The sequence below is a fragment of the Miscanthus floridulus genome, chromosome 2 (genome assembly GCF_019320115.1).
Source record: "Miscanthus floridulus cultivar M001 chromosome 2, ASM1932011v1, whole genome shotgun sequence".
Taxonomy (NCBI): domain Eukaryota; kingdom Viridiplantae; phylum Streptophyta; class Magnoliopsida; order Poales; family Poaceae; genus Miscanthus; species Miscanthus floridulus.
In genome coordinates this window covers 49778072-49804804 of record NC_089581.1, presented here as the reverse complement: position 1 = coordinate 49804804, position 26733 = coordinate 49778072, and the positions used below count along the sequence as shown (strand labels likewise).

The following is a 26733-nucleotide window of genomic DNA, read 5'->3' as shown; positions in this document are numbered from 1 at the left end:
CCCTTCCGTCCGCTGCGTTCCTCTTCCCTCCTCGTTCTCTCTCTCTCTCTCCCCCCTCTCGCTCTCAGACGACTGGTGTGCCGCCGCCGCCCTAAGCCAGGTGCAGGTGCTGAGGCTTTCGTTGGTCTCTTCGCGGCGACGAGCACCCACCAGGTACTCCCACCCCTTCTCTTCCCTTCCCTTATGCTGTGCGAAGCTGAGCACCGAAACCCTAACCTAAAGCTATTTAGCTATTTGATTTGACAAGCCTCCTAACTTCGAAGTTTTCGCAAAAATTATTGGGTGTACATGTGTACTCCCATATCCCTTTACTGGATCCGCCCCTGATTGGAGCAAGTTCATCTTTCTTGTAGTTGTACCTCTTCTAAAGCTTGGATGTGATACAGTGTTTGTTAGGAATTGCTTGGTACCTTCCAATATGAAACCCTTGCCTTCTGGTTTCTAATTTTAGGTAGAAGAATTGTTTCTCTTTTAATATTTTGAAAAAGCCAGCCTGTATTCTACCTAACATGTTTTCTCTAAGGCTGCTATGCGATCTTTTTGTTAGTCACAGTCTATTGGTTAGAGTCATAGAGATCCTTAGAAGCATTGCAAACCATTTTCTGAGTTTTGGTCTTCCCTTTCAAGAGTGGACAACCAGACCATAGTCGATATGCCTCAAGCACTACCTGTATCTTATATTGTTTGTGTAATGTGTATGAGTTTTTTCATGCCTTCTTAAACTGTGTGGCCTTAGAAATCTTAAACTTTCTGGGCTATTCAGGTGCATGTACATCTAAGAACATTCATTTTTATTTTTTAAAAACTATAATATTTTAGTCAGATTAGATTATATGTTTATAGCATGTGTTTAATTGTTTAATAATTTAGAACATCTTTTTGTCAAGCTGATGTCCAGTCACATTTTGCAGGTTCAGTGATGAGTGGGCTTCTCATGAGCTTCCCTGAGTGATGCTTCATATGTTTTCTAACATGTAACATCTCCCGATGTTATCCATGTACTGGATATATCCTTAGAAGTCAGAGATGCAGAAGTCTGATCATCATGAGCAGAAGCTAACTTCACCAAGAGGGTTAATCCATAAGATATTTCGTCGTACAAATAGCAGGCGTTCTCCCACTGCAGCTGATCAACAACCTTCTCCTGTATCTCCAGAAACAAGCAACTCATCAATATTCTCAAAGCAAAAGGATGCTGATGATGCCACCAAGGATTCAGAAAAGCCGAGCACACATACTATCAGAATTGAAGATGAGAAATCTGATTTGCTAGGGTATGAAGTTTATTCTGGGAAGCTTACATTAGATAACAAAGCAAAAAATTCATCGAGTGAACAGTCTGGATCAGGGTCTAGTAGCAATTGCTTTGATGCCAGGCTCAGCACTGAAGCCCTTATATGGGGTTCTAACATCCTTAAGCTTGAGGATATTGTATCTGTAAGTTATCTCATTGACTTGCAAAACTCACATCTATATTTTTCAGTTCTACTGTGTGTCCACAACATTTGGAATCAATTTAATATCAAATGACCATGCAGGTATCATATAATTCTGGTCTCCGGCATTTCACTGTGCATGCGTGTCCTCTTGAAAAAAGATCCAGTGGACTCTCCTGCTTTATGAAGCCTAGAAGAACCCAAAAGGACTTGAAGTTCGTATCCACTTCTCCGTACGAGGCCTTTCGGTGGGTTAATAGTTTTGCGGACCAGCAATGCTACATAAACCTGTTGCCTCACCCCATGGCATCTAGCAAGAAGCATTCTTCTGAACTCATTCAGTTTGATGCCATGTTTGATCCTTATGTTAAATGTCGGTCTCCACCAAAGATACTTGTCATCTTGAACCCTCGATCTGGACATGGTAGATCTAGCAAAGTTTTTCATGGAAAAGTGGAACCCATATTTAAGGTATGTCTAGCTGAGTAAAAGCATGCATCTTATCTCAATATTGGATCTGTGCTGTCGCTTCTACTAGGAAGATTAACGAAGAGAATCTAGTCAACTTATAGTCATGCTTCCCAAGATCATATTTAGTCAGGTGTTTCATACAAAGACGAATGTTAGGGCAATCTTCATTCAACTAAACTTCATGCTATGCTTGTGTTACATGTTTTGTGATTGTATTAAGATATCTGTTTTAACTGAAAAAACAACGAATTACAAAGTTCCCAGTCATACCAACATTATCTAGTCAAATAGAAACGTTGACAGTGTATATTTATGGATAGGTAGGTGAAGAATTATGTATAATTCATTGGTCCAGCCTGCTTAGAGCATTTAGTGTGTATTCTTATAATAGACAATCTCAATTTTATGGTTTCATACTTTAATTATCTCACTGGGATATTCTTTATGTTAAATTCGAGCTGGGACTTCTGCTGTGCTTTAGAAGCATCAGCATGCATCTAGTGGCTGTCAAAGAACCATGTTATCCATGTCTTACCAGGACTCATTATAAAAGGTTCTCTGGCTAAGTCATGTGTAGTTGGCAAGGCATCTAGTTGTTATTGTTCATATATTTTGGGAAAATGGTAATTGAAACTTTGGAAAGCTGCTCCTTGCTCCTAATTATAGTTTTCGTCCAAGATTCTGTTGGAAATGCAACCCTAGTAGACTAACTTGTTGAGAAAGCATGGTGTCTAAATGAATCATGACTTTGATGCCATTATGTAGATGTCTGATTCAACTCTGCTCAGCCCTTGACCCCTTGTTATATGTTCAGATAGTTTCGTCTCTGCTGCCTTACTGTCGTTTTCTTGCTTCATGATCGTGCCTTTTAGGACTATTCTTGACCTGTGGTGGCAGTCATAGAATGCTGAAGTTATTAACCTTTTTTATATACAAAGAAATATATGTCATCATACTTTTATTGTTAATGCATTCTGTGTTTTTTCAGTATCTCAGGAACTTTGGTATGGTTTAATAATAAGTGCTAGCCACAGCTTGCAGGTTTCAAGATGGAAGTGGTAAAAACTACACATGCTGGTCATGCAAAATCTCTTGTATCAACTATTGATTTTAGTACCTGTCCTGATGGTATATACAATTTCACATCTTAGATTAGTGTTTTACATTCATCATCTGCCTCACTTTTTGCCTGTATTTGCTAGGTATTGTATGTGTGGGTGGTGATGGAATTGTAAACGAGGTTAGTACTTATTAGTTTCATCCATGCATATATTCCTTTTTGCTGATTTCGAGGTGTCTTTTCTTGCTACAGCGTTTTTAAACCTGCTAGAGAAAAGGTGATTGTAATGACAGGCTTATCAACCCCATTTCTGACATCCACACCTTGTGTGGCTTTCGCCATCAATAAACCAGAACAATTTTCTAACTGGCCTAGTAACTCCTCAACTTGACCTACTCTTTCGGGAACTACTTGCTCACAATCTTATCTTCTAGGGTCTTGTCTGAACGGAGGTTATCAACATGTCTCAAGTTTAGTAATTGTGGGGTGATTGACTTGCATTGGGTTCTTAAACTGAGTCACACTAGCATATGATACCTCTTGGCCTGAACACTAACCTGGTCAACCCTTTTTCATGAAGCAAAGACACGAGTTTAGCAGGTCACTGTGTGTTACCCACGTGGGTCCTTGAGTGCATGTAACATGTTAGTGTTTTCCTTCAGGGGATCTTATGTAGGAGCACACAAGAAATTCTGTACATCATATATGATTTTTCCCATGCCAAGTTTTTAGATTTTTTTAATCCATAGGAATTCTAAATCGTGTTCAGATGTATTACTCACCGTGGTTCTAAGTTTTGAGGGACCTATTTGTTTGCTACTACCATACCTCCTGAAACACCATTTAGGTCCTTGTACGTTTGCTAGTTCTCTGAAGCCATCCTTTCCTTGCATGTCACAGAAATAGTAATTTGTATGTCAACTACAGGTTCTGATGTAGTAATCAATCCATTGTGTAGGTTCTCAATGGTCTTCTATGCAGAGATGATCAAAATATGGCTGCCTCTGTTCCAATAGGTATAATACCTGCTGGGTCTGATAACTCACTTATTTGGACAGTCTTGGGTGTCAAGGATCCAATTTCTGCAGCATTGTCAATTGTCAGGGTAAAGAACACTTTGTTTTGTTTCAATTCTACTTCATCTTCTGTGTCTTTGTGCTCCTATTTGGTATTTGCATGTAACTGACAGCTGTGGCTATTCATTTCCCTGCTGTAAAATATTCTATTATGAGCTAGGTTGAAGTGAACTACATGTTTTGTTTGTGATTAATGGTGATTTTGAATTACGAAGAGATAAGCATATCTAATCTTGGATTTTTTTCCTGCCCCTTTATTCCCACAATTGCCATCCTACAATGTCACTTCGTTGCCCATGCAATCCCGAATCTACCTGTCTTCATATCATCTCTCTTTTTCTCAGTATTGGTATGATTGAACAAGCTAACTTCTTTACATGTGCAATCTTCTGTATGTCCAAGTTACCATCTCTCCTCTACATTCACTTGGCCATGTAATGTTACCCTGCTGTTGACACACTACACATCCATGTTAAATGGTGCATTCCAGTGGCTGTGTATTGCCATCGTGCTGTCAGCACCACCCATGTTTCTCCATACTAGATGCTCACTAATTGGGTTTGCCTGTGATCTTGATGTAGGATAAGTAGCTCAAGTTTTCTTCTGTAGCTCTATCCTTGCTGGCTATGTTGTTTCTCCAGTGCTTTGAGGCATCCTAGAGAGTAGAGTGGTTAAAACATTGTCTCATGTAGGGTTTCAGTCACACTAGTGTCAGAAAGTCCTTTTAACCTTTCTAGTACTGAAACTGCAAATCTGATGTATTCTGAATTGAGTATAAGCCGCCATAACTCCTGTCATAATGTCTACTTGGAGCAACTGTGCTTTTGAAATTATATATTATATTAGGAAAGGCAAAAAAGGGAAACATACCTACATGAAATTTATAGGCTTAGTATAATGCTGCCTGATTCATCCAGTCCTCCTTCTCAAGCATGCTTTTTCTTTGTTAATAAGTACCTTAGAAGATTGAAAAATAGTTGATGAAGCAAGTTTAATTGTTGCAAGTTAAAGCTTTTCAATAGGTGAAAGTATGGTATGTCTATCTGTCTACTGTTTGTACATTTGATTGCATAATTTAATCAATAGATGTTCTTCAGTACTTTTTTAAGTTTTAGCTTGAACAGTTTGATGTGGGTATGTGTGGTTCTATGTAAATGTTTATTGAACCACCTGTTGGTTGCAGGGAGGTCTTACACCTATTGATGTTTTTTCTGTTGAATGGATTCAAAGTGGGACTATGCATTATGGCACAACCGTATCATATTTTGGTTTTGTTAGCGATGGTAAATATTCAACATGTCAGACTTTTTATCTGTCTTGGTTCTCTAAAATTAGCCTTTGAGCTAGGCTTTAGGTCACTTTTTAGTTTTTCTGCTATTAAAAAAAGTGACGTTCCATCATCTCTTGCAGTTCTTGAGCTCTCAGAGAAATATCAGAAGCATTTTGGTCCTTTACGATACTTTGTAGCTGGTTTTCTCAAATTCCTGTGTTTGCCAAAGTACAGTTTTGAATTGGAATATCTTCCAGTGTCAGATGTCAATGGCGCTGAGCATAAAATTTTGGCAGGACAAGAAAAGGTCGATGCATCTGATCTATATGATGATGTAGTTTGGAGATCAAGAGCAGAATGTTTACCACGCGCCTCAAGTTTATCTAGCATTGATTCAATAATGTCTACAGGCATTATGTCTGGGGCAGAGCTGGAGGTTTGTAGTCCTTGTGCAAATAATGAACCTTCTGAGGTTGTTCGTGCACTTGACCCGAAATCAAAGCGCTTATCATTAGGGAGAGGGAGCACATTTAAAGAACCAGAAGAAGTGCTTCATCCCCATTCCCATGGTACATCTACTCCCAACTGGCGTAGATCTAAGTCAAAATCAAGGACTGAAAAGGCAAGGCCAGGCTTGTCTGCTACAAATGATGCAAAATCCTCTAAGGTTAACGCAGACAAAGAGGACACGTCGTCCACAATTTCTGATCCTGGACCTGTGGCTGTATGGGATTCAGGACCAAAGTGGGACGATGAACCTAAATGGGATAATCAACCTAACTGGGAACCTGATACTTCAATTGAGCTCCATAGTCCTCGCGAGGACATTGAGCTTGGTCTGACTAAGGAGCTGGTACCGAGCTTAGATGAAAGATGGACAGTTAGGAAAGGGCTGCTATCTTGGTGTACTGGTGTGCAACCATTCATGCAAGACTGTGCAGAGTCTGAGCTCTCAGGTTGTTGCTCCCAAGGCTGAATATGATGACAATTGTTTGGACCTGCTGTTAGTTGGTGGAAGTGGAAGACTGAGATTACTGAGATTTTTGGTGCTTTTGCAGTTTGGAAAGCACATATCTCTTCCAAATGTAGAATATGTAAAGGTATGCTATGGCTGCTTCTCTTTGCCTAGTGTTGAATCTTCCATTACTCTATACATGATAGTGTTGCTTTGATTTTGGCTTGATGCCTTGATGAATGCCATGCTTTCTGTCATGCATGTTCTTGTATGATTTACTGTCATGGAATTTATTTCCATGGCATTTCATGCGAATGTCACAACCATTGGACAGTTGCCATGGTTAATGATTTATGTGTTTATCATTCTTTCAGAATTTTTCATGTGAAAGTTTTTTTTAACTCTTCATTTTATTGCTGTGCTAAATTCAGGTGAAGTCTGTGAGGCTCAAGGCAGGCCCAAATACACACGATGGATGTGGTATTGATGGTGAACTACTCCATGTCAAGGGGCAAGTTCGCTGTAGTTTGTTGCCTCAACAATGCCAATTGATGGGCCGGCCAGTGAAAAACCCTGTACAGTAGCTGTAAATACACTACTCTGCGGACTGTCTGCAGCTCTGAGGATCAGCCCAGAATCTTGCACCTGTACAAGTGGCGAACCGTGGAATTTTGTCCGCATCCACATTCAGTAATTATATTCAGAAGTCAGAACAGCCTAGCTGACACTCAGCTCCAGAGATGTACATTTGTGGTTGATGAGCAGAAGGTGCTGGGTGGGTGCTATTTATCCAGATGTAAAGCCAAAGCCTATCTCAGACAGCAGCTTGTTGCGCACCTCTTGCTTTTGCCTTTTTCTCGTCGGATAGAATACATCTACTATACAACCATCCTGATGAGTGTACTTGCTCCAGAACATAGTGTCCACCTCCACCCCCGGGGTGTGTTTGGAGGTCTCTGATGCAGGCCACTTGATATACTCATTACCCCTATTATAGGGCCTATTATAGGGACAACACACCAGTGCTGTGTCCTTGATCAGTTTGTTGTGTTTGCAAAGTGTGAATAAGACTATAGGACTGTTGCATTCCCAGTACAGCGTAGGGTTTCAGCAGAAAGGGATGAACGATATTTTGTGGTGATGCTGCCTCTTTTTCATTTGTGATTTGTAAACTGTGATGATGTATGAGCTGTGTACTAATTTGTAAACATTGCCTGCCATACGAGTGTTTCTGAGATGTGGTATTCTCTGCTGGGGAATAAGCAGCGTAGCTTCAGGGAGGCGCTCTCATCCCTCGTTTTGTATGCTGCCAGCAAGCAGTGCTCGTACTAGGAACATGTTACCATGAGGCAAATTTCGGTTGGGGTTGTGAGGAAGATTGCGGCAGATGTTCATGTAGCTGCCCTGGCTGGCGCTGGTTGTGAGAAAGATTGTGGTAGCTGTTCATGTACCTGGCCTGCCTGGAGCCCTAGACCTTGCCTGGCCTGCCCTGATTTGTCTCTCTCTAAGCATGCAAGGAAAAACTGACATTACAAACAAGCAGCATGCTTGATATGCTCGCTCGTAAGGCTACACAGTGATAATGAGAGAACAGACATTGAGTAAGCACTCTCCAGACAGATAAGGACTTTGGCAACAGGTTGGTTGGACACTGAGCAAGGCGGCCGTTGTCAACTCAGACCTCTCCAGTTACTGCTCGGCGTGATGGAGGCGCGGGTTAGTAGCATTCCTACGAATGTCGCTGCTGCAGAGTTGCCTCTATTTCCTTGGACTGTTGCTGTGTGAAAACAGTGTTCGCTGAGTGGCACTTCATGTAATATATAAGCTTATTCGCCTTGATATACTTCATTCTAAATGATAAACGTTTTGGTTTTTTTCGATACATGATTTTTGTCATACACTTAACAACTCATGCTGGGAAGGACCGAGACTTATCTTTTTCCATGGGTGTTGGTACATTTATATAGGAAGGAGGACTCTCTATCTCAACGTTAACTAGCGATATGATACTAATTAATGTTGCATGTTTCACCTCCACTCATGGGCTTTAAAGCCGTCCCTTATTAAAAGCCCATTAGTACTGCATTAATGGATCATGTTTTAGCCCACTTCTGTAACGGTCAATTTTTTTTTGAGGTGTTCATAGGTTCATAGGGGGTGTGTACGCTCAGAGCGTATGTGTTTGGTCTAAAAAAAATGCAAATATAGTAGATTCAATATATCTAGAAAAGCTAAAACGTATGTATTTTGGACGGAGAGAGTATTACGCAGTCATCGCACTAGCAAATAACCGGTGCATGTTGATACTGCTTGGCACTGGCAGCAGCCGGAACATGCAATTTTTGCTAAAGAAAAGAACAACTGAATGCGCAGAACAAAACACATTGCGTGCTGTAGCACAACATCAACAAACAGAGCTATAGATACGATTAGGTCACTGCTATCTGCACACCTGTCATGCATGCAGATGCAGGCTTGTTATTCCCACAGCCCACAGGAAGGACATTGCGTCCCCCGGCCGCCGCCGCCCGGTGGCGGTCGGCGAGCTAGCACCTGCAATGACATCCCTGCACTAGCGCGAGCCGCCCAGGGGACACGCACCGCCCGCCTCGCCGCCCTCCGTAGTGGCACATGTCCCGGCACGCGGCGTTCGCCGCGGCGACCGCCGGGTCGCACTGCTCCACGGGGATGGTCACCCCGCACGGCACGCTCGACGGGTAGTCCGAGTCCACCCACGCCGCCCTCGCCGGAGGAGGAGGCGCCGCCGCGAGGAGGAGGACCGCTGCATGCAAAGCCAGCACGCGCGGATCAGATACTCGGATCGATCGGATGAGTGAGTGAGTGCATGCATGCATGCCGCGCCACGCGAGACGGCACTGGCGAGCTCTCGCACGACGGGCTTACCGGTGAGCGTGGCCACGAGGACGAAGTCGACGAGGACGCGCGCCATGCGATCTCTGTTGATCCTCTGCTCCGGCGCGCTGGGAACCTGGGACGCGAGGCGGCGACAACGATGTCGTCTGGCTGGGCGGCCCTGTGGCGTTCGGTGCGAACTACGAAAATAGGGGTAGGGGGGGTCACGGCCTCACGGGTACCCGGTACCGCCGCCGCCGCCGCCAGGGAGGATTGGTAAGCGGCGCGGCGAAGGCATGGTGGGGACTGGGGACTGGGGGTGGTGCAAGAACACGTGACACGACGCGGGTACTGTTCACTATAGCATACTAATTGTATACTAGTAGTACATACAAATATATATGATCCGACTGTCAACTAATTGTATGTATTATTGATTAATTGGCTGGCTAATTAGGATGCGCGTATCACGGCAGGCCTTTTTTTTTTGATATCACCGATTCCTGACTGCTGCTATAAGAATACATACGTTCGCTTTTCTTAAAAATAGCTTGTTCGACTTCTTTTTTTAGCTGGAATAGTATTTTTCTCTCACAACAATTCAGCCGGAACAGTGTTTTTCAGCCAGTTTCAGCGCCAGAGGCTCTTTTCCTTTACCATGCAAATATGCGTCACGCCACTGCCACCTGAGCTGTTAATAAAAATCAGAACAGCTGGTAAATGACTGAATTTATTATATTTATTAAATGCAAATATATATATGTATATCTATACTTATATGGATATGTATATTGAATTTATTATATTTATTAAATGCAAATATGTATATGTGTCACGCCACTGCCACCTGAGCTTATAAAAAGAAAATAATAAATATGTATATGTATATCTATACTTATATAACATTAAAGTGCTAAAATTTGTCTAGGCGATATCCAATTCGATTCCAAGGCATATTGGAGCAGTCCCTCTCCCGTGTTGTACGAGTTAACATGACGTGTCGAAGCACAATACAGAATCTAAATCTAAAACAAACCGATATATGAGTTAGAGCAGTACATATCTAGGTAGTACGGAATTTGATTCGAAGACGTATCTTATAAACAGAAAATAATAAATATGTATATCTATATCTATGCTATATCTATACTTATATAATATTAAAGTGGTAAAATTTCTCTAGGCGATATGGAATTTGATTCCAAGACATATTGGAGCAGATCCCTCTCCCGTGTTGTACGAGTTAACATGACGTGTCAAAGCATAGTATGGAATCTAATTTTAAAACAAACCGATATACGAGTTAGAGCGGTACATATCTAGGTAGTATGGAATTCGATTCGAAGACGTATTAGAACAAATAACGAGACCATTGCATAAATCTTTAAATCACAAGTTGTCCATGAGACCACTTAGTAAGCTGTACATTCCGCTGCAACGCACGGGCATGTTTTGCTAGTCTATTCTAAATTATAATGTATTTTAGACTATTCAATCCTATCCACGTGTGACTGCCTTTTAAACCCCATCTATACATGTCTTTTAAACATGATCTTGCCTAGAATGACTCAATGTAATTGGTAACCAAAAATAATGGCATGCATATAATCTTTTTTAAATCATGTCTTACTAGGAAAGTAAGCAAGTTAATCTTTTGGATACCTTGTATTTCAGGAACGAGGGATGGTATTAAATCTGTGATCTTTATGTATAAGAGGTTGCCATATACGCTGCCTCTCTATATAGTAGTACTAGTATGTATAGCAAGCACTTCGTTCGTTTATGCTGAAATTTAGCTTATACTGATGCTTATGTTGAAATATTGTGAGAGAAAAACATGGTTATATAGCTAAAAATTAGCTCAAGCGAACGGAGCAAGTTTAAATATTTGTCTCCAGACTATAGGTGTCGAGCTGGGTAATACGGCGGCGTTCAGAACTTCAGAGAGCTCGGGGTCCATGCCGCTGCTGTTTGGAGGAAGAAGCTATCTGTCACAAGATTTTGACGTGCCAAGAACATCGTACCGATGAAAGTGTTACTTAGAACAGTAATTCTTGGATCCGAGCGTCTGACCTTTACTCGAGTATCGGATGGACACGGGGTGCTTGACCATGTGACACAACCTTTGTTTATTAATATCCAGTCAATTCATCATCACTGTCCTTCTCCCATTCCCCCGCCCGCCCCGCTCCTCCTGGTGATGCTCTGCGCGCCCGCCCCACTCCTCCTGCCGGCCGCTGGTCCGCGTGCCTGCCCTGCTGCTCATGTCGTTGCTCCTGCTCCGCTATCCGCTTTGCTCGACGACAACGCCGGCGCAAGGAGAAGCGCTGGCCTTGGCGCGGAAACCCTCCACCCTCGCCTCCTGCTACGGCTGCGGCGCCCCGACGTAGACGGTGGAGGAGGCTACACCAGGATATGATGCATGTTGCAAGTGTACATTTGAAATGTTTCAAATGCTTTAGAGGTATGTTTCAATTGTTTCACATGCATGTTACAAAAGTAGATCGGGATGTTGCATATGTTGCAATAGTTGTACGCGTATGTTGCAAGTGTATATCCCTAATGTTTCATTTGTTTTCCAGACGTACGTTGCAAGTGTGTTTATCTGGATGTTGTATATGTTTCACACATATGTTGCAGGTGTTTTATCTGGACGATTGCAATGGTTTTCAATTATTTTTGTAAGTGTTTCAGATACATGTTTCAAGTGTTTCATCTATCTTTTTTTTATGTAGACCAGGTGTTGCATATGGTATGCGTGTGGGAAGCGGGAGGGGGCGCGAGCAGTCCCATCGCAGGCGACGTTCAGGTGGCATGGGCCCCGCGTGGACGCGGGTGATGCAGGTGTGGTCGAGCGAAGTCCGGAAGGCGTGGGCCCGTACCGTGATTGCGCGAAACAGAGGAAAACCGACTGCACCGCTAGCGCCATATTCCGGAATAGGCTTTCTTGTGGTGCAGATCAACTCGATTGATCTGCAATAAGCTTAACGTACTACTACGCCTCAGCCCTCAACTAGCATCACCTTTTTAGAAAAAAAATATATACCTAATAATAAAAATGCAAAATTTCAACCTATGTTTTGGTACCCATTTTTTTTGGTATAACCTCCTCTAACTACCTCCGTAAATGTGAAAACCGTTTCATCTCTCTACAACTTTCTTGTTATATATATATATATATATATATATATATATATATATATATATATATATATATATATATATATATATATATAGTAACATATGTAGGCCTTTTTGAACTAACCTGGATAGGTACGAATCCAAATCCTAATCCAAATAGATCCTTTAATCCTGAGTATCCCACGACTCTGCCTAATATTAAGTACCCCTATTTATTCGCCCATCAAAAGAACATGTATTCTGGTTATCTGTTCGTCCAATTCTGCATCCACGATTCAAGAAAACACAGGAAGGCCAAAACCTCCTTGCTCGTGTTTGGGCCCTCCGTATTTGGCTAGGACTCTACGTATCTGCTAGCGTCGCAACATCTCTTGGGTGCACTACAAATATCACTACAGGAGACTGACGCTCTCGCTAGGACGCACGGAAGTTCAAAGAGGTCGGGCTGGTCGTTGAAGACGCCGAGCTGGGACGCACAGAGGTTGAAGGAGATCGACCAGGCTAGAGACGTCGATCGAGCTAATACAAGGAAAGAGCAACCTGCTTTGATTAATGGAACAAAACAACATGCTAGCTTCTTCAAAGTCATCGCTGCAGCAGGCACTAGGGCCAGGCGCACATCCGTCTCTCTGCTTCTTTCGCACGACGAGAGAAGAGATGCGGCGAGCAGGATGTCAGTGAGATGGCGGTGGTGGCAACTGAACAAATGGATGACAAGACCAAGCGTTGGTGGTGAGCCCGAGCGCTGGTGGACACCACCATCTCGAACAGCCTCGCCATGCGGTAGTTCAAGCAAGCGCTCCAGAGGTTGTGGAGCGATGACCACTTTCGGGGCGCGCACGGGCGATGTCCCAGCGAGGATTGAATTTGATATCCCCTAGGGGGCGGCTGGCATAAACCGACTTCTCTACTCTAGTATACGGAATTTGAGTTCAGATCCAACACGGATATGGCGCACCACTGGTTGCTGAAGTTCGATGAGAGAACAGAGAAGGTTTCAGGGGCCTTGCTTGTAGATCAGAAAAAGAGGATGATGGGTGAAGGCTTTTGCTGCTCCGTGTAGTGCTTTGTCTGAGGATCACGCATGCACGACAATGAAAAAAAAAAACCTTACTTACAAATGTCAATGTAACGAAGTATGGAATTCAAGAAACATATCTTATAATTTTAAGGAGAAGATACTATTCCTTTTCTTACTGAAAAAAAATGAGTAGACTGCCAATGCAGTTCACTGAAATCTACTAGGAGTATGTGGAAGGAGAATAGGATAATCAAATGACAAAATTTTCTTTTATTGGAATTTTTAATTTTGACGTCCCTTAAGACCGGCTCATTTCACACATCTCTTATCCCTGTATTCCTTAGGACATCTCCTAATTTCACTACCATCTCTCCTGAAGAAAGGAGAAACCTTCCCCTCTCCTAAATCGAGATGAGGTTTTAACAATCTGTTGGAGTGAAGGTAATACCTTTTGTGCCTTAGAATAGTATAAAAAAATCTATCAATGTTGTGTTCTAATTCGATAGACTTAATATGATACTATCATATTATTGTCAATATTAACTGATATCGGGGATGTCATGATCACCATAAAAAAATAATTTTTATTTTTTTATAGGAATAGTAAAACATACACAGATATATAGCATTTATGTTCTTGTTTTCATTAGCGTTTGATAGTTTTTTTTTTCCATCGTACGACATATTTGCTAGTAAAATAAAAAAAAGCAAGAGGCAGACATGCAAGCGAGCGAGCGAAAAGCATCTGACGATTCTCTGTCTCCTCTGTTTCTCTTATTATACCTCTCTCTCTCTCTCTCTCTCAAAACTCAAAACTCACTTGCAGGCTGTGCACACCAACTAAAGGCAGAATAAGAACAAACAAAACTTACAAAAGAAAGTGATACTCAGCGTAACCGGCCCCGTCACCTACCATACCATACGACTAGTCGGCTAGTGTACAAAAGTGCACCACCAAATTCCCTCTGCCGCTGGCCGCTGCATGATCCTGCCTGCCAACACAGCAGCTCGATTGGCCAGCTAGCCTAGGCCTAGCACTTGCAGTGGCAGCCCCGGCCCCTGGCGAGCCCCAGCGACACGCACTGCCCGCCGCGCTGGCACCCGCCGTAGTGGCACATGTCCATGCACGCGCTGTTCGCCGCCGCGTCCCCGGGGTCGCACTGCTCCACGGGGATGGTCTCCCCGCACGGCACCCCCGACGGGTAGTCCACCCACGCCGCCCGCGCCGTCGCCGGCAGAATAACCGCCACCACTGCAAACCACCGCACGCGCGCACGGCACGCGGATCATGATCAGCGTCAGTTTCTCCAAGCACACAGGCACAGCAAGCTACACAGTATAACAAATAGCAAGGATGCAAAGCTCGCGTCGTCCTCTTGCCGTGTGCAGTATATATATGCTTGCTTACCGGTAAAGGTGGTCGCAAGAACTAGCAGGACGCGAGCAGTGAGCGCCTTGGAGACGGCGGTGCAGCACGCAGCTTCCCGAGCCATTCGAATCCGATCTCTCTCTCTCTATCTGTTGTCTGTTCCTGTGGGATATGGGAATTGAGAGAGGCGGCGGCACTGCAGCTCCGGTACGCCGGCGGCCGTGTGGCTTGATATAGAAGTGAGGAGAGATGACGAGCTGGCTGGCGGCGTTACGGCTCTGGTGCGCGTTATATAGTGGTGGCGGTCGAGCTGCGGAAGTTGGAAAGCTGGCGGAGGCGCTAGTAGCAGCAAAGCAGGCGAGGAGAGCGGAAGTACATTTGGTGTGACGCTGAGACGGTTTTGCTGGTATGGTGGAACAATAATATAGCTGATCCAACTGCCAACTTGCATCACAAGCTAATGTAGAATATATAAATGGCTGGTTAATTAGGACATGATGATCGTATCTTGCTAGAATGCTTTCACAAAGATATTAATTACTACTACTAGTAGCCGGTAATGCAAAGTAAAATTTGTCACTATATGATGATTGATGATGAGCACTAATTGCCATGTTCGCTTGGCTTATAAGCTGTACTTTTTCAGCCAACGAACAATATTTTTCTCTCATAATAAATCAGCCAACAATACTTTCAGCCATGACTTATCAGCCAAACGAACATGGCAAATATTGTTGCGAACTGAACTTAGCTCAACTCTTGTGGTGGAACCAGCCCAACTAGATTTAAGTTCTAGGCTTGGCACGAGTGCTCGTTAGCGATATTATTATTTCAATGTTTGGCGACATGTCGACAATGAGACATCCACGACGACTTTGTTAATCTCGAGATCTGTCAACTCAATCTTTCCAATGTACTCGTATGAGTAGGTTTTGTGCACATGTGTAGGACCGAGTGCGTGGGGCTGCGCGCACAGTGTTATTTGAGAAAAAAAGCACTAATACTGTTCCACTCAGAAAAAAAATGTGAGAATATAAGCATCATCAATTAGTGCTTGACTTCTTTTCCGGTGAACATCTTAGGTCTTGAGACGAGCATCCACCAGCAACGTGAATCAGGTGCCACCAGTTTACGGCACGGACCCGGCCCTAATCAGACCCTAAACAAACTTATATATAGGGCCATATACATGTAAATAAAATCCTTCATGCATGTGCGCAAGCGCAACTATTTGCGTACAACTTTGCTGCAAGAAACTCTGTAACCAATCCGTCCGGACACTGAGAAGCCTCCTTCCAAATACTCTCTCGAATTCACCTAGTAGTAGCAATCCGATGAGGGCATGAGCTATCCGACATGCTACGTATATTTCCAAATCTGGGCGCAACAGGGACCCTGACAATCCCGTCAAAAGGGCAATCATGTATATATGTCGTCCCCCTTTTTCGACCAATGTCCTGTTCCTTCGAAGTACGCATGCAGCTATCCACCAGCCAGCTTTCTGATCTCGGCACTCTCGCCTGACGATGATCCAACCCGGCCCCCAGCTATGCATTATTTGAAGTGCGCGCATGCACGTCCTCGGTCGACAGGAGCCGTCTGGAAATGCCACTACCGGTCTCGTTCGTCCCCAGCTGGAGCAGGCTTGATGATCGATTAGCGATAGCATACAGTAGCTAGCGCGCATGCAGACGCCGCGTTCCATCGTGTCCCCGATGGAGCCGTCGCGTTCAGTAGCTGTCCACTCAGTTCGTTCGTGCCGCGGGAGTTGCAGATGAGCAGCATCTCTCAGAGCGACCAGACCAATCGCGCGCTATAGCATAGCATACTATACACTAGCGATGTTTCTGTGCCTGTGCGCGGCGGCTCGATCTGCTTTGCGGTCAGTGGCGGGAAGCGCAAGTTGCTATAGGCCTGTATAAACAAATGCAGCCATGCATGATCCTGATCATTATTGTCACATAAAGCTTGTCGACCGAATTATATAGTACGATCGATCATTCGCCAGTGATCTGTATCATGCAGGCGTTCTTCCACCTTTGTGGAAGAGTGAATGGGAGACTTGTAAATAAACAACTGCACTACGACAAGAGGATCGGAATCCCGCGTGCGTCTCCAGTCGATCCAGAGACTGATGAACCAGCAGCTGCTGCAAGCTTGCGCGGCCAGTAGTATCTCGGAGCGATACGATCGATCTGCGGATCGGGTGCAGGTGCAGCTAGCGCAACAATATATACGCAGGGGCACGCAGGAAGCATTTCTATCGCTTTCCGGAAAAGACGATCGAGGGAGCCGGATACGAATGTGGCGAGGCCCATTTTCTAATCCCAAGTGCGACGCTAGCTATCGTTCTGTCCGATCCGCAAGCGCGGAAAAGAGGCGGGCCGCATTCCAGGGGGAGATAACGCGGAAGTGGTGGCTCTCCTTTTTGGTCGCGCGCGCGCGCGGTCAATGTCAGTTCCACTTTTGCGATCGATCGAGGGAGGATAAGGAGCAGGTAGCTGGCGGGCCAGGGGCCGGGGACGGGGAAGGACATGAGGTGAAAGCTGGGCGCGAGGCATGCCGCGGCACGACCGGCGGGGCTCATTGGCCAGGCGAGGCTGCCTGTGTGCGCGCGCGAGACTGGCTCTTGCAGTCTTGCTAGCTAAGCCTAGGGGCTGGATAGGGCTACCTAGCCCTAGGGGCCGGCCGGGAAGGAGACAGTGATCGACCGCGCGGCTTTTACAGCAGACGCCCGGCCGGCAGCTGGATCGGCAAGTGTGTCGACGAGTGGCCGGACACGGGAGCCGGGAGTTGGCTAGGGCGTATCTTCGGCGCACCATTGAGTTGTGTAGGCACCGCACCTACGGATTTGGCGCTGCAGGTTTGAGCGACGCGGCATCATGCAACCGTAGCAAGCGGCAACGGGTCAGCGACCCGGCTTGCCGCTTCTTTTTTCTTTTATCTAGAATAATGTTTTTCTCTCATAAATTCCTCTAAACCATTCAAATTCCTCTATAACCATACCATCCGAAGAGAGCCTACATGGTTGGGGTACTATTGCTAAAGGAAGAAGAAATTGCCGCAAATGTTTGTCCATTGGCGGACGACACTAGCGGACATGCATGCTGTCTCTGCATGTTGTCTCTGCTCTACTCTAAGGTCTAATGCATCCTTCAATATATTGCCCATTGTGCTCAGTTTCGTCCCAAAACGAGTGCACATCTCATTATTCGAGGAGTTAACTAATTTCAAGTTTAACTAGATTTAAAAATACTATTAATATTTATAACTATAAAAAGGGTTTACTATAAAAATATACAACGTGATTAATCTAATAATGTTTATTTAATATCATAAATATTAATATTTTTATTTTAATTTGGTCAAATTAAAGATTAGTTGATTTCTCGAAGTGCGAGATGTGTATTTATTTTGAGACGGTGTTTATCTGTTCAACAATAGCCCTAGCCACTCATTCCACTACTTTACCATATTGAAGAGAGGCTCCCAATGCCAAATAAAGAATAAAATACATCATAACATCAACCATACAATAACATGGTATATGCGTTTAGATTAGTCTAACAACTTATAAATTGTTCAAATACGTGTAACACTTGGCAAATTGGCATGGTACAAATGTTGCTAGTGTGAGAGAATATAAGCTCACCTACGTACACATCTAGGTCCCAATTTGGTGTTTTGGGATTTCGGTGATTGATGAGCACAAGTGCTTGTAGACTAACATATGTTTTTATAGTGGATAATCACATTAGTCAGTTTCAAGAATGGCCACCACAGTGTCTAGTGCAAAGGATACTCGTGAAGACTAAGTTGTGTTTGGTTTAAGCTTCTATAAAGTGCTTCTACCGCCAAAAAATAGAACACTAACTACACATGTAGAGCCCGAAGCTACTTTTCTAAAAGCAGATTTTTTTTCATATAGTGCAATTTTCGTAGCAATTTGGACCCTGTTTTTGGCTTTCACCTTCCTGTTTTTTCAAATGGGTGGAAATAGACAAACTTTTTACACCTATTTCAAATAAGATAAAGAGAGATGATAGGTTTCAGTAGTTATTCTAACCAAACAACTTAAAACTCACATAGCTCGCAATAGCTTTTTCATAGTTCACAGCTTACAATAGTTTTTTTTACAGCTTACAACTGAACCAAACAGACCCTAAGGACTGCATAGGGCGAATATGAACTTGGTGCTCGAAGATATTCACTGTCTGTAGAGTGTATAGTTTAGGGCTTCCGTATTATTAAGGGGTCCCAAGGCATGCATCTTGAGAGAGTTCAAGTTAGAACATTTGGTATGCACAAGATCCTTACTCTCATTCAAGGCCAAGGCATAAGCGGCTCTATTCGTTACATTTTAAGTCAACGATCTTAAAAATATTGAATTGGTAAAGATCAGATTTAAAATGGGCTTAGAATTGAAAATGCACCGAAATGTGCACCGCACGATAAGGGTGACACCTGGCGTATCATCCAGTGGCACTCTGCTGATGGTAGTAATAACTTAGCACCAATAACTGAGTAGTCAACGTATGACCTGCCTTTGTGGCACCTACTGGATCATCCAGTGAGGCTTAGTGGCTGGGGCCAAGTAACCATCCAATGTGCACCTACAATATGGTGAGACTTCATGACTCCTGGTAGATCATTCAGTGAAAGTCTAGATTGACTTAGTGATAAGTTAGTCAGCTTACTAGAGTGCACCGATGATTTGGTGGAGACTAAGTGATATGGCAGAACAACCTAATCTAATGTCCTCCCAAGAGTATTTGTCCATCATTAGACACTAAGTACCCAAGAGAGTGCACTAAATCATGCCGTTCTGTCGAACCCACCCACAGGGAGAGCTCAAAAATCGACATTTTTCGATAGGATCATAGATGAGAGGATAAAGCTTACAACATTCTTAACCATTTCTTATATCACTTTATTACAACAGTAGAGTTCTTAAACAAATTGAATGCAACATCGGAATTAAAACTGTTTACATGTAAACGAGTTTACACCCTTCAGGTTCACAAGTTTTATCTTGCTAGCGAAAAATAAACATACGATCAGAGTTACAATGGAAACAAAGATTAATTTAATGACATGGTGAAGCATTAGCATAGTGGACATTTATATACAAGATATGCTAGCAGATTTTACATCTTTTCTTATAAAAACCTTTAGTGAGGGTTATAAATAAACACTACGATTCGCAGCGTGAAAGGAATCCTTTCTGAGCCCACCAGAAGGTTTCCACACATAAGAGTCAGCCCTAGCATTCATCTGTCACCTAGGGGCGGATCCAACGGTGGGGCGGGGAGGGGGGGCTCAAGCCCCCCTACCCATACCGAAACAGTGGAACCTCCTGTGGAGCTCCCATGAAATTTTAGATAAAGTTCTATAGTGTAGGGAGGGCTGAGACTTAAGATCGAGTAGCAGTAGTTGTTCAGCCCCCCTGAAATATTTCCTGGATCCGCCACTGCTGTCACCTGCAACAGAGGAGGAATAAAACTCTGAGTACTCAATTATACTCAACAAGACTTACCCGACATGAGTAAAGTAAAAAACTTCAAGGATATGCAATGCTTATTTGGCTTGCCGGTTTATTACATTTGCATGAAACATTACTAATAGTGCATCCTTATGTTCTTATTATATACGTGGATGCAAGAGCCGGAACCCATGACAAGAGAGTAATAAGTCTTCTCGCTCCTATAAGCATGTATGTGCTCAGGATAATAAGTCTGTGACCTGACTACCATCCATAGCAACGGATGATCCTCAATCGACTTAGGTGGGACAAATGCAACAAGGAGCCTCGCTCAGTTGCCTAACCAAGTCCAAATCCAATGTACAATCCCGCCCGGTCTCAATTTATCATCCATATATATTCCATGTGATAGTAATATGATAATAACAACAATAATATATTTCTTATCTCTCGCGAGTGACAGATAATCACTCGATTTCTACCGGGGTCCTATAGCATAGCAGCTACATGATCCTACCTATACTAGTAAGACTCATAGGATAAGGATATATATATATATGCAAGTGGGTTTCATTCAACTCCTTAAAACTTAATGCACAAGCATAAAATAAAAGTGTAGAATAATAGGGGTTATGCACCGGGGCTTGTCTGGGTAAGATATAACCAGAAGTTAGCATTCTGTCGTGGTGACACGATCATCAAGGCACCATGTTTTCTGCTACTCCAAATGACTCCGCGATCCATCGTCGTTCTTATTATATACGTGGATGCAACGCAAAGACATAATTAACCAACGACAACTACAACTCTTAAAGAATGTTGACGCCTCTCAAGCTAACGAGCTAGCCCTAATAGCTAACATACTGGGCTATGTGTCCATGTTGTCGAATAAAACGTTGTTTCCCGACAAGCGTTTTAGTTCTAAAATTTCAGGGTGTTTCTTTATTTCATTTCATTGATTTAATTTATATTCGAACAAGGGCTCCTTAGTTATCTTAGCAAACTAATTATTATGGAGCTACAAAAATTATAGCGAGCACCTCATAATATTAGGAATTTACTATGAAATATCTAGAATTAACACTTGCACTGATTAATCATAAAAATTCCTACAGGTTTATATTTTAACAATATTATGCATCTCAATTTAATTAGATAACTTCTGAAAATACTATGAAACTATATGAACAAGACAAACTGGCAGATAGATCAGGATTTTAGGAACCTAACAAAATTCGTTTCATAATTTTTGGACACCTACACGAATTTATATTAATTATACAAATCTAGCTCAGAAATTGAAATAGAAAATCATTACTGATTCCCAAGAAAAAGAAAAGGCAGATTCAATCGTGTGGCCCACCTAAGCGCAGGCCGCCTACGCGTGGTCCACACGCGAGACGGCCCACAGCGAGGAAGCCCGCGCGCACTGGCGCTCTTGCAAAAGAGCCCTCAAACTTTTCCCAAACTACACTTAAGTCCTAACACTATTCTTCCCTCTCTCTGACCATCTCAATTAGCCCCCTAGGTCTTCCTTAATTCCCCATGCACACCCCCAAGATAGGGCTTGTAGTGGCGCGGCGAGCAGTGTCACAGGGTGGCTACGCTGGTGAAAGGTCCCTGTGTGGTTTTAGTAATTGAGTAACAACCTAGGTGGACTAATTGTGTTTATGTGAGATACATAGGTGATTAGTCCATAGGTACATGTAGTGTGAGCAACATATGCCATGAAGGTGAAATGGCTTGGAGATGTTGCAAAGCTCACACATGTGATGACGACGGAGCTCATTGTACATGAGACATGATATTGAGTCATGTGATCAAGGTAGAGAATATTAAGACAAGACTTGGCTTGATGGACCAGGTTGCAAGAGTGAAGGGCAAGTCGGAGGCTTTAGAGCGATGGACCGCATGGCAGTGAAGCTTGAGCAAAACTTGACGCTGATGGACGAAGGCAATGGTGAAAAGCAAGTGAAGTCAAGATCGATGAACCAATATGATCACGTGATGACATGAAGTGGGTCACATCATTGTTGATCGTGTTGGTGCATGTGTTGCATCGACAGTGGAGGAGATGGAATGGAATGCACAAGGCAAAGGTATAACCTAGGGCATTTTATTTCACCGGTCATAAGTGTGTAGAGAAGTTGATGACTGGATTTAGGATAGATGGCCGTACTATCAAGAGGAGCAAACTTGTTTGCATATCGGTCATCTAGTGCCACTCGAGTCTAACTTTACATCGTCGCTAGGATCGAGTGGCGTGGCAAGTTGAGTGGCTATAGAAAATGTTTGTGAAAAGCTAACACACATACACATGGTGGTGTACTCTTGGTGGTGTTGGCACATTTGCAAAGGTGAAGAAGTTGGTGAAGAAAAAGGAGTTGAATGTGCTGGTCATGGGGTGACTAGACACATCTGATATGTTGACCAGACACGTCCAGTGTCTTCCCGATGTGACCAGACGTGTCCAATATCTATACCGGACGCATCTGGTAATCAGGCTAGGCACGAGTAGAGTTGCTGAGGTGAGCAGACTCTGACTTGTAGCAGTGACCAGACACTGAGCAATCACTGTGCTGTGTCCGGTCATGGTGGCATGGAGCGCTGGTGTTGGTCTAGAGTGGACCGGACGTAGGGGCGCGTTCGGTCGGCCACACTGGACGCGTTCGGTCGGAGTTGAGTAGCTCTGGGAGCTCTCTAGACTCGACCGGATGTTGCTCGTCCTGTGTCTGGTCGGTCACACCAGACGTGTCTGGTTGCGATTAAGCAGTTCTAGGAGCTCTTTGGACTCAACCGGACGCTGGCCCTCCTATGTCTGGTCGGTACACCGGATGCGTCTGATCTGACATGTCAGAGAGACCTATTAGCAGCAACGGCTAGTTTGAATGGGACACGTGGCGGTCAGGCAGCGTTCGGTGCACACGACCTGCGCGTCCGATCATCTAAAAAAACACCCTAGTGAAGGGGTAACAACTATTTTAGCCCGTGGGGCTATAAATAGAAGGTGATCTTGGCCATGGCTAAGTGTGAGCACCTTGGGGGACTTTGTGTCCATGCTTGAGAGTGCTTAGGAGCCCCCCATCTCATATATGCTTGATAGTGATCATACAATTATGTGAGTGAGCAATTCTAGTGCGATTGCATCGTGAGGTTGTATCGAGTGGCACTAGGTGATCAAGTTGCAAGCCAGTGGTGCTTGTTACTTTTGGAGATTGCCACCTCCTAGATGGCTTGGTGGTGGTCTCCGTCGAAGCCCGTAAGAAGCTTGTGTGGTGATCCGGAGAAGAGCTTTGTGAGGGGCATTGTGCTCGCCCCGTGGGAGCCACGAAGAACAACTCTAGTTGAACGTGTCATTGAGCTATCCTCACTTTCGGGGTAGGTTCTTGCAGTGCCTGACGTGCGGGCTTGGTGGGTGATGCCAATTATTCGCCAAACCATAAAGTAAGCGGTCGACACAATGGAGACGTAGCATGTTGGCAATCATGTGAACCTCGGGAGAAAATCACCGTGTCAACATTGTTCTTTTCGTTGGTTTGCAATCCCCTTACACAAGCTTGTGATTACTTTCATATACATTGTGCTTGTGTAGTTGCTCTTGTAATTAGTTAGCTTGTGTAGCTCACTAGTTATCTTCTTGCTTGTGTAGCATAGAAGTAGCTCTCTTGCGTGGCTAATTTGGTTTATGTAACCTTATTAGTTACATTGCTTAGTTTGTGTAGCTAAGTATCTGCGCTCTCTAATTTGGCATTGGTTGCCTTGTTATTGAGCATTGCTAGTGAGCTTAGGAGCTTTGTGCTTTTGCTTACTAGAATTGTGTAGAAGCTCCCCGGTATGCAAAATACTAGTTGCATAGGTTTGTGTGACCTTGCTCCTAGAATTGGTTAGGCGAGCTCTAGCTAGTCTGGCACCAGTAGTTGCTTAATTAGGATCTTTTGTAAGGTGCTAGAGAACATAGATAGAGGGGTATAGTGTTGGTTAGACCGATTGTTTTAATTCCACATTTGTTTCGGTTATCCGGCACGATTAAGTTTAGAAACAACAATTCACCCCCCTCTAATCGCCATCTCGACCTTACAGCCAGGCCACCTGGGACCTATGCGGACCCATCTATTAGGGCGATCGACATCTCTGACCTAGACGATTGCGTTAGGTGGCGGGGCTCACTGGTGAGGGCTACAAGCGACACGCTGCTTTCCACGATGGTGGCGCGACCGTTCTAGTGAACTAGGGTAGCTATAGGCCTAACCAACTAACGTGCGAGCATCAGAAGCTTACCGTGTGCTCAGCCAAAGTGATAGTTGGGGTAGAGGATGGCAGAGGAGGGCTGGCCACGTGCGACCGAGCTGTGCGGCGGCGCACCGCGGTGGACGTGGCCGCGTCAGCGGCGTCGAGGTAGCAGTAGTGGTTCGGCCAAGGTGCACAGGACGAAAAGAGAGTTGAGGTGAAGCTAATGGCGTAGCTGGCTGGCCTCTCACGGCTTTGTTGGGGAGTTGCCACCCGCGCCGGACGAACGCGGCCTTAATGGCCCGGCGGCGGGGAAAACAACCAAATTAAGGATTGGCCGGGCTCAACTCACGGAGTGATGGGGTCGGGTGGCTAGGTGGCTTCCATGTCTAGCTGCGGGAGCATTGAATTGGGATGCGATGTCACGTGCAGCGCGAATATAACTCGCGCGGCGGTGCGTTTTCGCCGGTGGCCATGGCATGAAGGCAGCGGCTCCCGAGGCTCGGCCAACATTGGCTGGGGTTATGACACAGAAGTGGGGTTGTCCGCACAAGGGAGACTCAGAGAGAGAGCGTCGTGGAGTGCTTGAATGGGATGGCTCGGTCTTGGCAGGGCGCGGACGACGGCCATAGAACAGCGATCGTGCACTAGCTGGTCGCGCGGGGAGGGCAGCGACACCGCGTCAAGGGCAGCGACACCGCGTCAAGGGCAGCAACACGACGGGACAACAGATGCAGTCAGTGACTCGGCGGTAGGTGGATCGAGCAGTCAAGTCGGGCGCCACGTTGGCCATACGGCGACTGTCGTGGCATCAGCTAGGCCCGCGCATGGCCTGGCCGTCAGCTCGCACGCGATGGCCACGCTGTAGCAGCCCTGCAGCTCAGTCCTGGCCTACGGAGGCGACCGTGGCCAACCCCGACGTGCGGCCGACAGCTAGCAAAGCCGGCCACGAGGCATGCCCAAGGCCTAGAACGGTCAAGCATTGGCAGCATGCGCGCATGGTGACTGCAGACACCGGTTGAGCAACGACGAGCGATGACGTGCATGGATTTTAAAGTGAAGCAAGGGCTGCTGATTAACTCGACTAAAGTTCAACCAATTCCCTGAACCCAAAGTCGGTACTATCGACTAGCTAGCGGAGCAACTCACACCTTCAGAGGATGACCCGAGAGAAAGATAAGGATACGCCAAGATAAGTTTGTCGCACCGAACGCCGGTTGACAAACAGAGCGTCAACAACATGGTTGCAGCACGTTCCAATGAAGTTTGGGGAAATTTTAAGAGAGCAACGTGACACCCAAAGCAACTACGAACTACCCCATGCCCAAGAGCTTACTTAGAAGCAACTGACAATACAAGGATATGAAGCTAGTGTTTAAACATTTTAGTTATAATTTAAACGCTAAAATGACATTGTCTACTACCCTTTCAGAGTTAGAAAAGACAAGAGTTCAGTTTAAACTTAACAACCGTGAACACTTTTGCCACAATTTTTAAAAGGCCTAATCTTTATTAACTCCAACTAACAATTACTTCATGCACTAGTCCATACTTTATACTAAATCATAGGAACAAAATATTTAAGCACTATTTAATTATTTTACCCAATATAACTCGTCAAAAATAGTACTTTAACATAAGTTCAGATCTTTGCCGACTTAACGAAAAGGTTGATTTTAATTTATAATTTGATTTTTGGATCTCCCAAGAACATTAGTTAACACGTTTATTTTTCAAAAATTAAAGTTGCATTTTCATCTATACCACTTGCTCATCATTTTTACATAAGCACTATACATGAGTTATATTTTATTTTTGTTTATAGAAATTGTTTTTGTACCAAACAATTAAAACTACTTATTTTATTCTTTTTGTTAGGATTTTCATTAGCACTTTTACGCACCGAGTAAATTAACTTAGATATTTATTTGATTTCTCTCAACCATAAAAGTGAGTTGCACATGGTTTGTTTATCATTTCATGTGTATTTTAAATTTTTAAAACTCGAGAACTTGTTTTGCTAATTTCTCTTAGACCTTAACCTAGATACTAACAAGCTCGTAACACCAGGGGTGTTACAAGTGACTCCCCGGTTGATCATCCAATGGGCCAAGATTGACTTTGTTACTCTCTCTGTACATAAAAGAATGCAATTATGTTATCCGTGCCGATCAATTGGGCTCAAGTTTGATTAAATTTATAGTAAATAGTATTAACATTTATGTCTCTAAATAAATTTATTGTGAAAATATATTCTATAACTAATCTAAGGATACTTATTTTGTATAAAAAATGTTTGTATTTTTTAAATATAAATTTAGTCAAAATTCAGACTATTTGACTCATCGAAATCCGAGAATTGCATTCTTTTG

At 44.0% G+C, this 26733-nt stretch overlaps 2 protein-coding genes and 1 pseudogene across 2 annotated transcripts; 1 reads left to right on the top strand and 2 right to left on the bottom strand.

Moving 5' to 3' along the window:
* LOC136523661 (sphingoid long-chain bases kinase 1-like) lies at nt 1-7788 on the top strand (annotated as a pseudogene).
* Nucleotides 7789-8734: 946 nt separating this feature from the next.
* On the bottom strand, nt 8735-9356 carry LOC136538741 (uncharacterized). The gene is made up of 2 exons (XM_066530704.1): nt 9173-9356; nt 8735-9050 (listed from the first exon to the last, which is right to left on the bottom strand). The coding sequence occupies exons 1-2, from the start codon at nt 9216-9218 to the stop codon at nt 8815-8817; spliced, it is 282 nt and encodes a 93-aa protein (XP_066386801.1). The 5' UTR covers nt 9219-9356; the 3' UTR covers nt 8735-8814.
* Nucleotides 9357-14052: 4696 nt separating this feature from the next.
* On the bottom strand, nt 14053-15006 carry LOC136538740 (uncharacterized). The gene is made up of 2 exons (XM_066530703.1): nt 14692-15006; nt 14053-14535 (listed from the first exon to the last, which is right to left on the bottom strand). The coding sequence occupies exons 1-2, from the start codon at nt 14774-14776 to the stop codon at nt 14315-14317; spliced, it is 306 nt and encodes a 101-aa protein (XP_066386800.1). The 5' UTR covers nt 14777-15006; the 3' UTR covers nt 14053-14314.
* Nucleotides 15007-26733: the final 11727 nt, after the last annotated feature.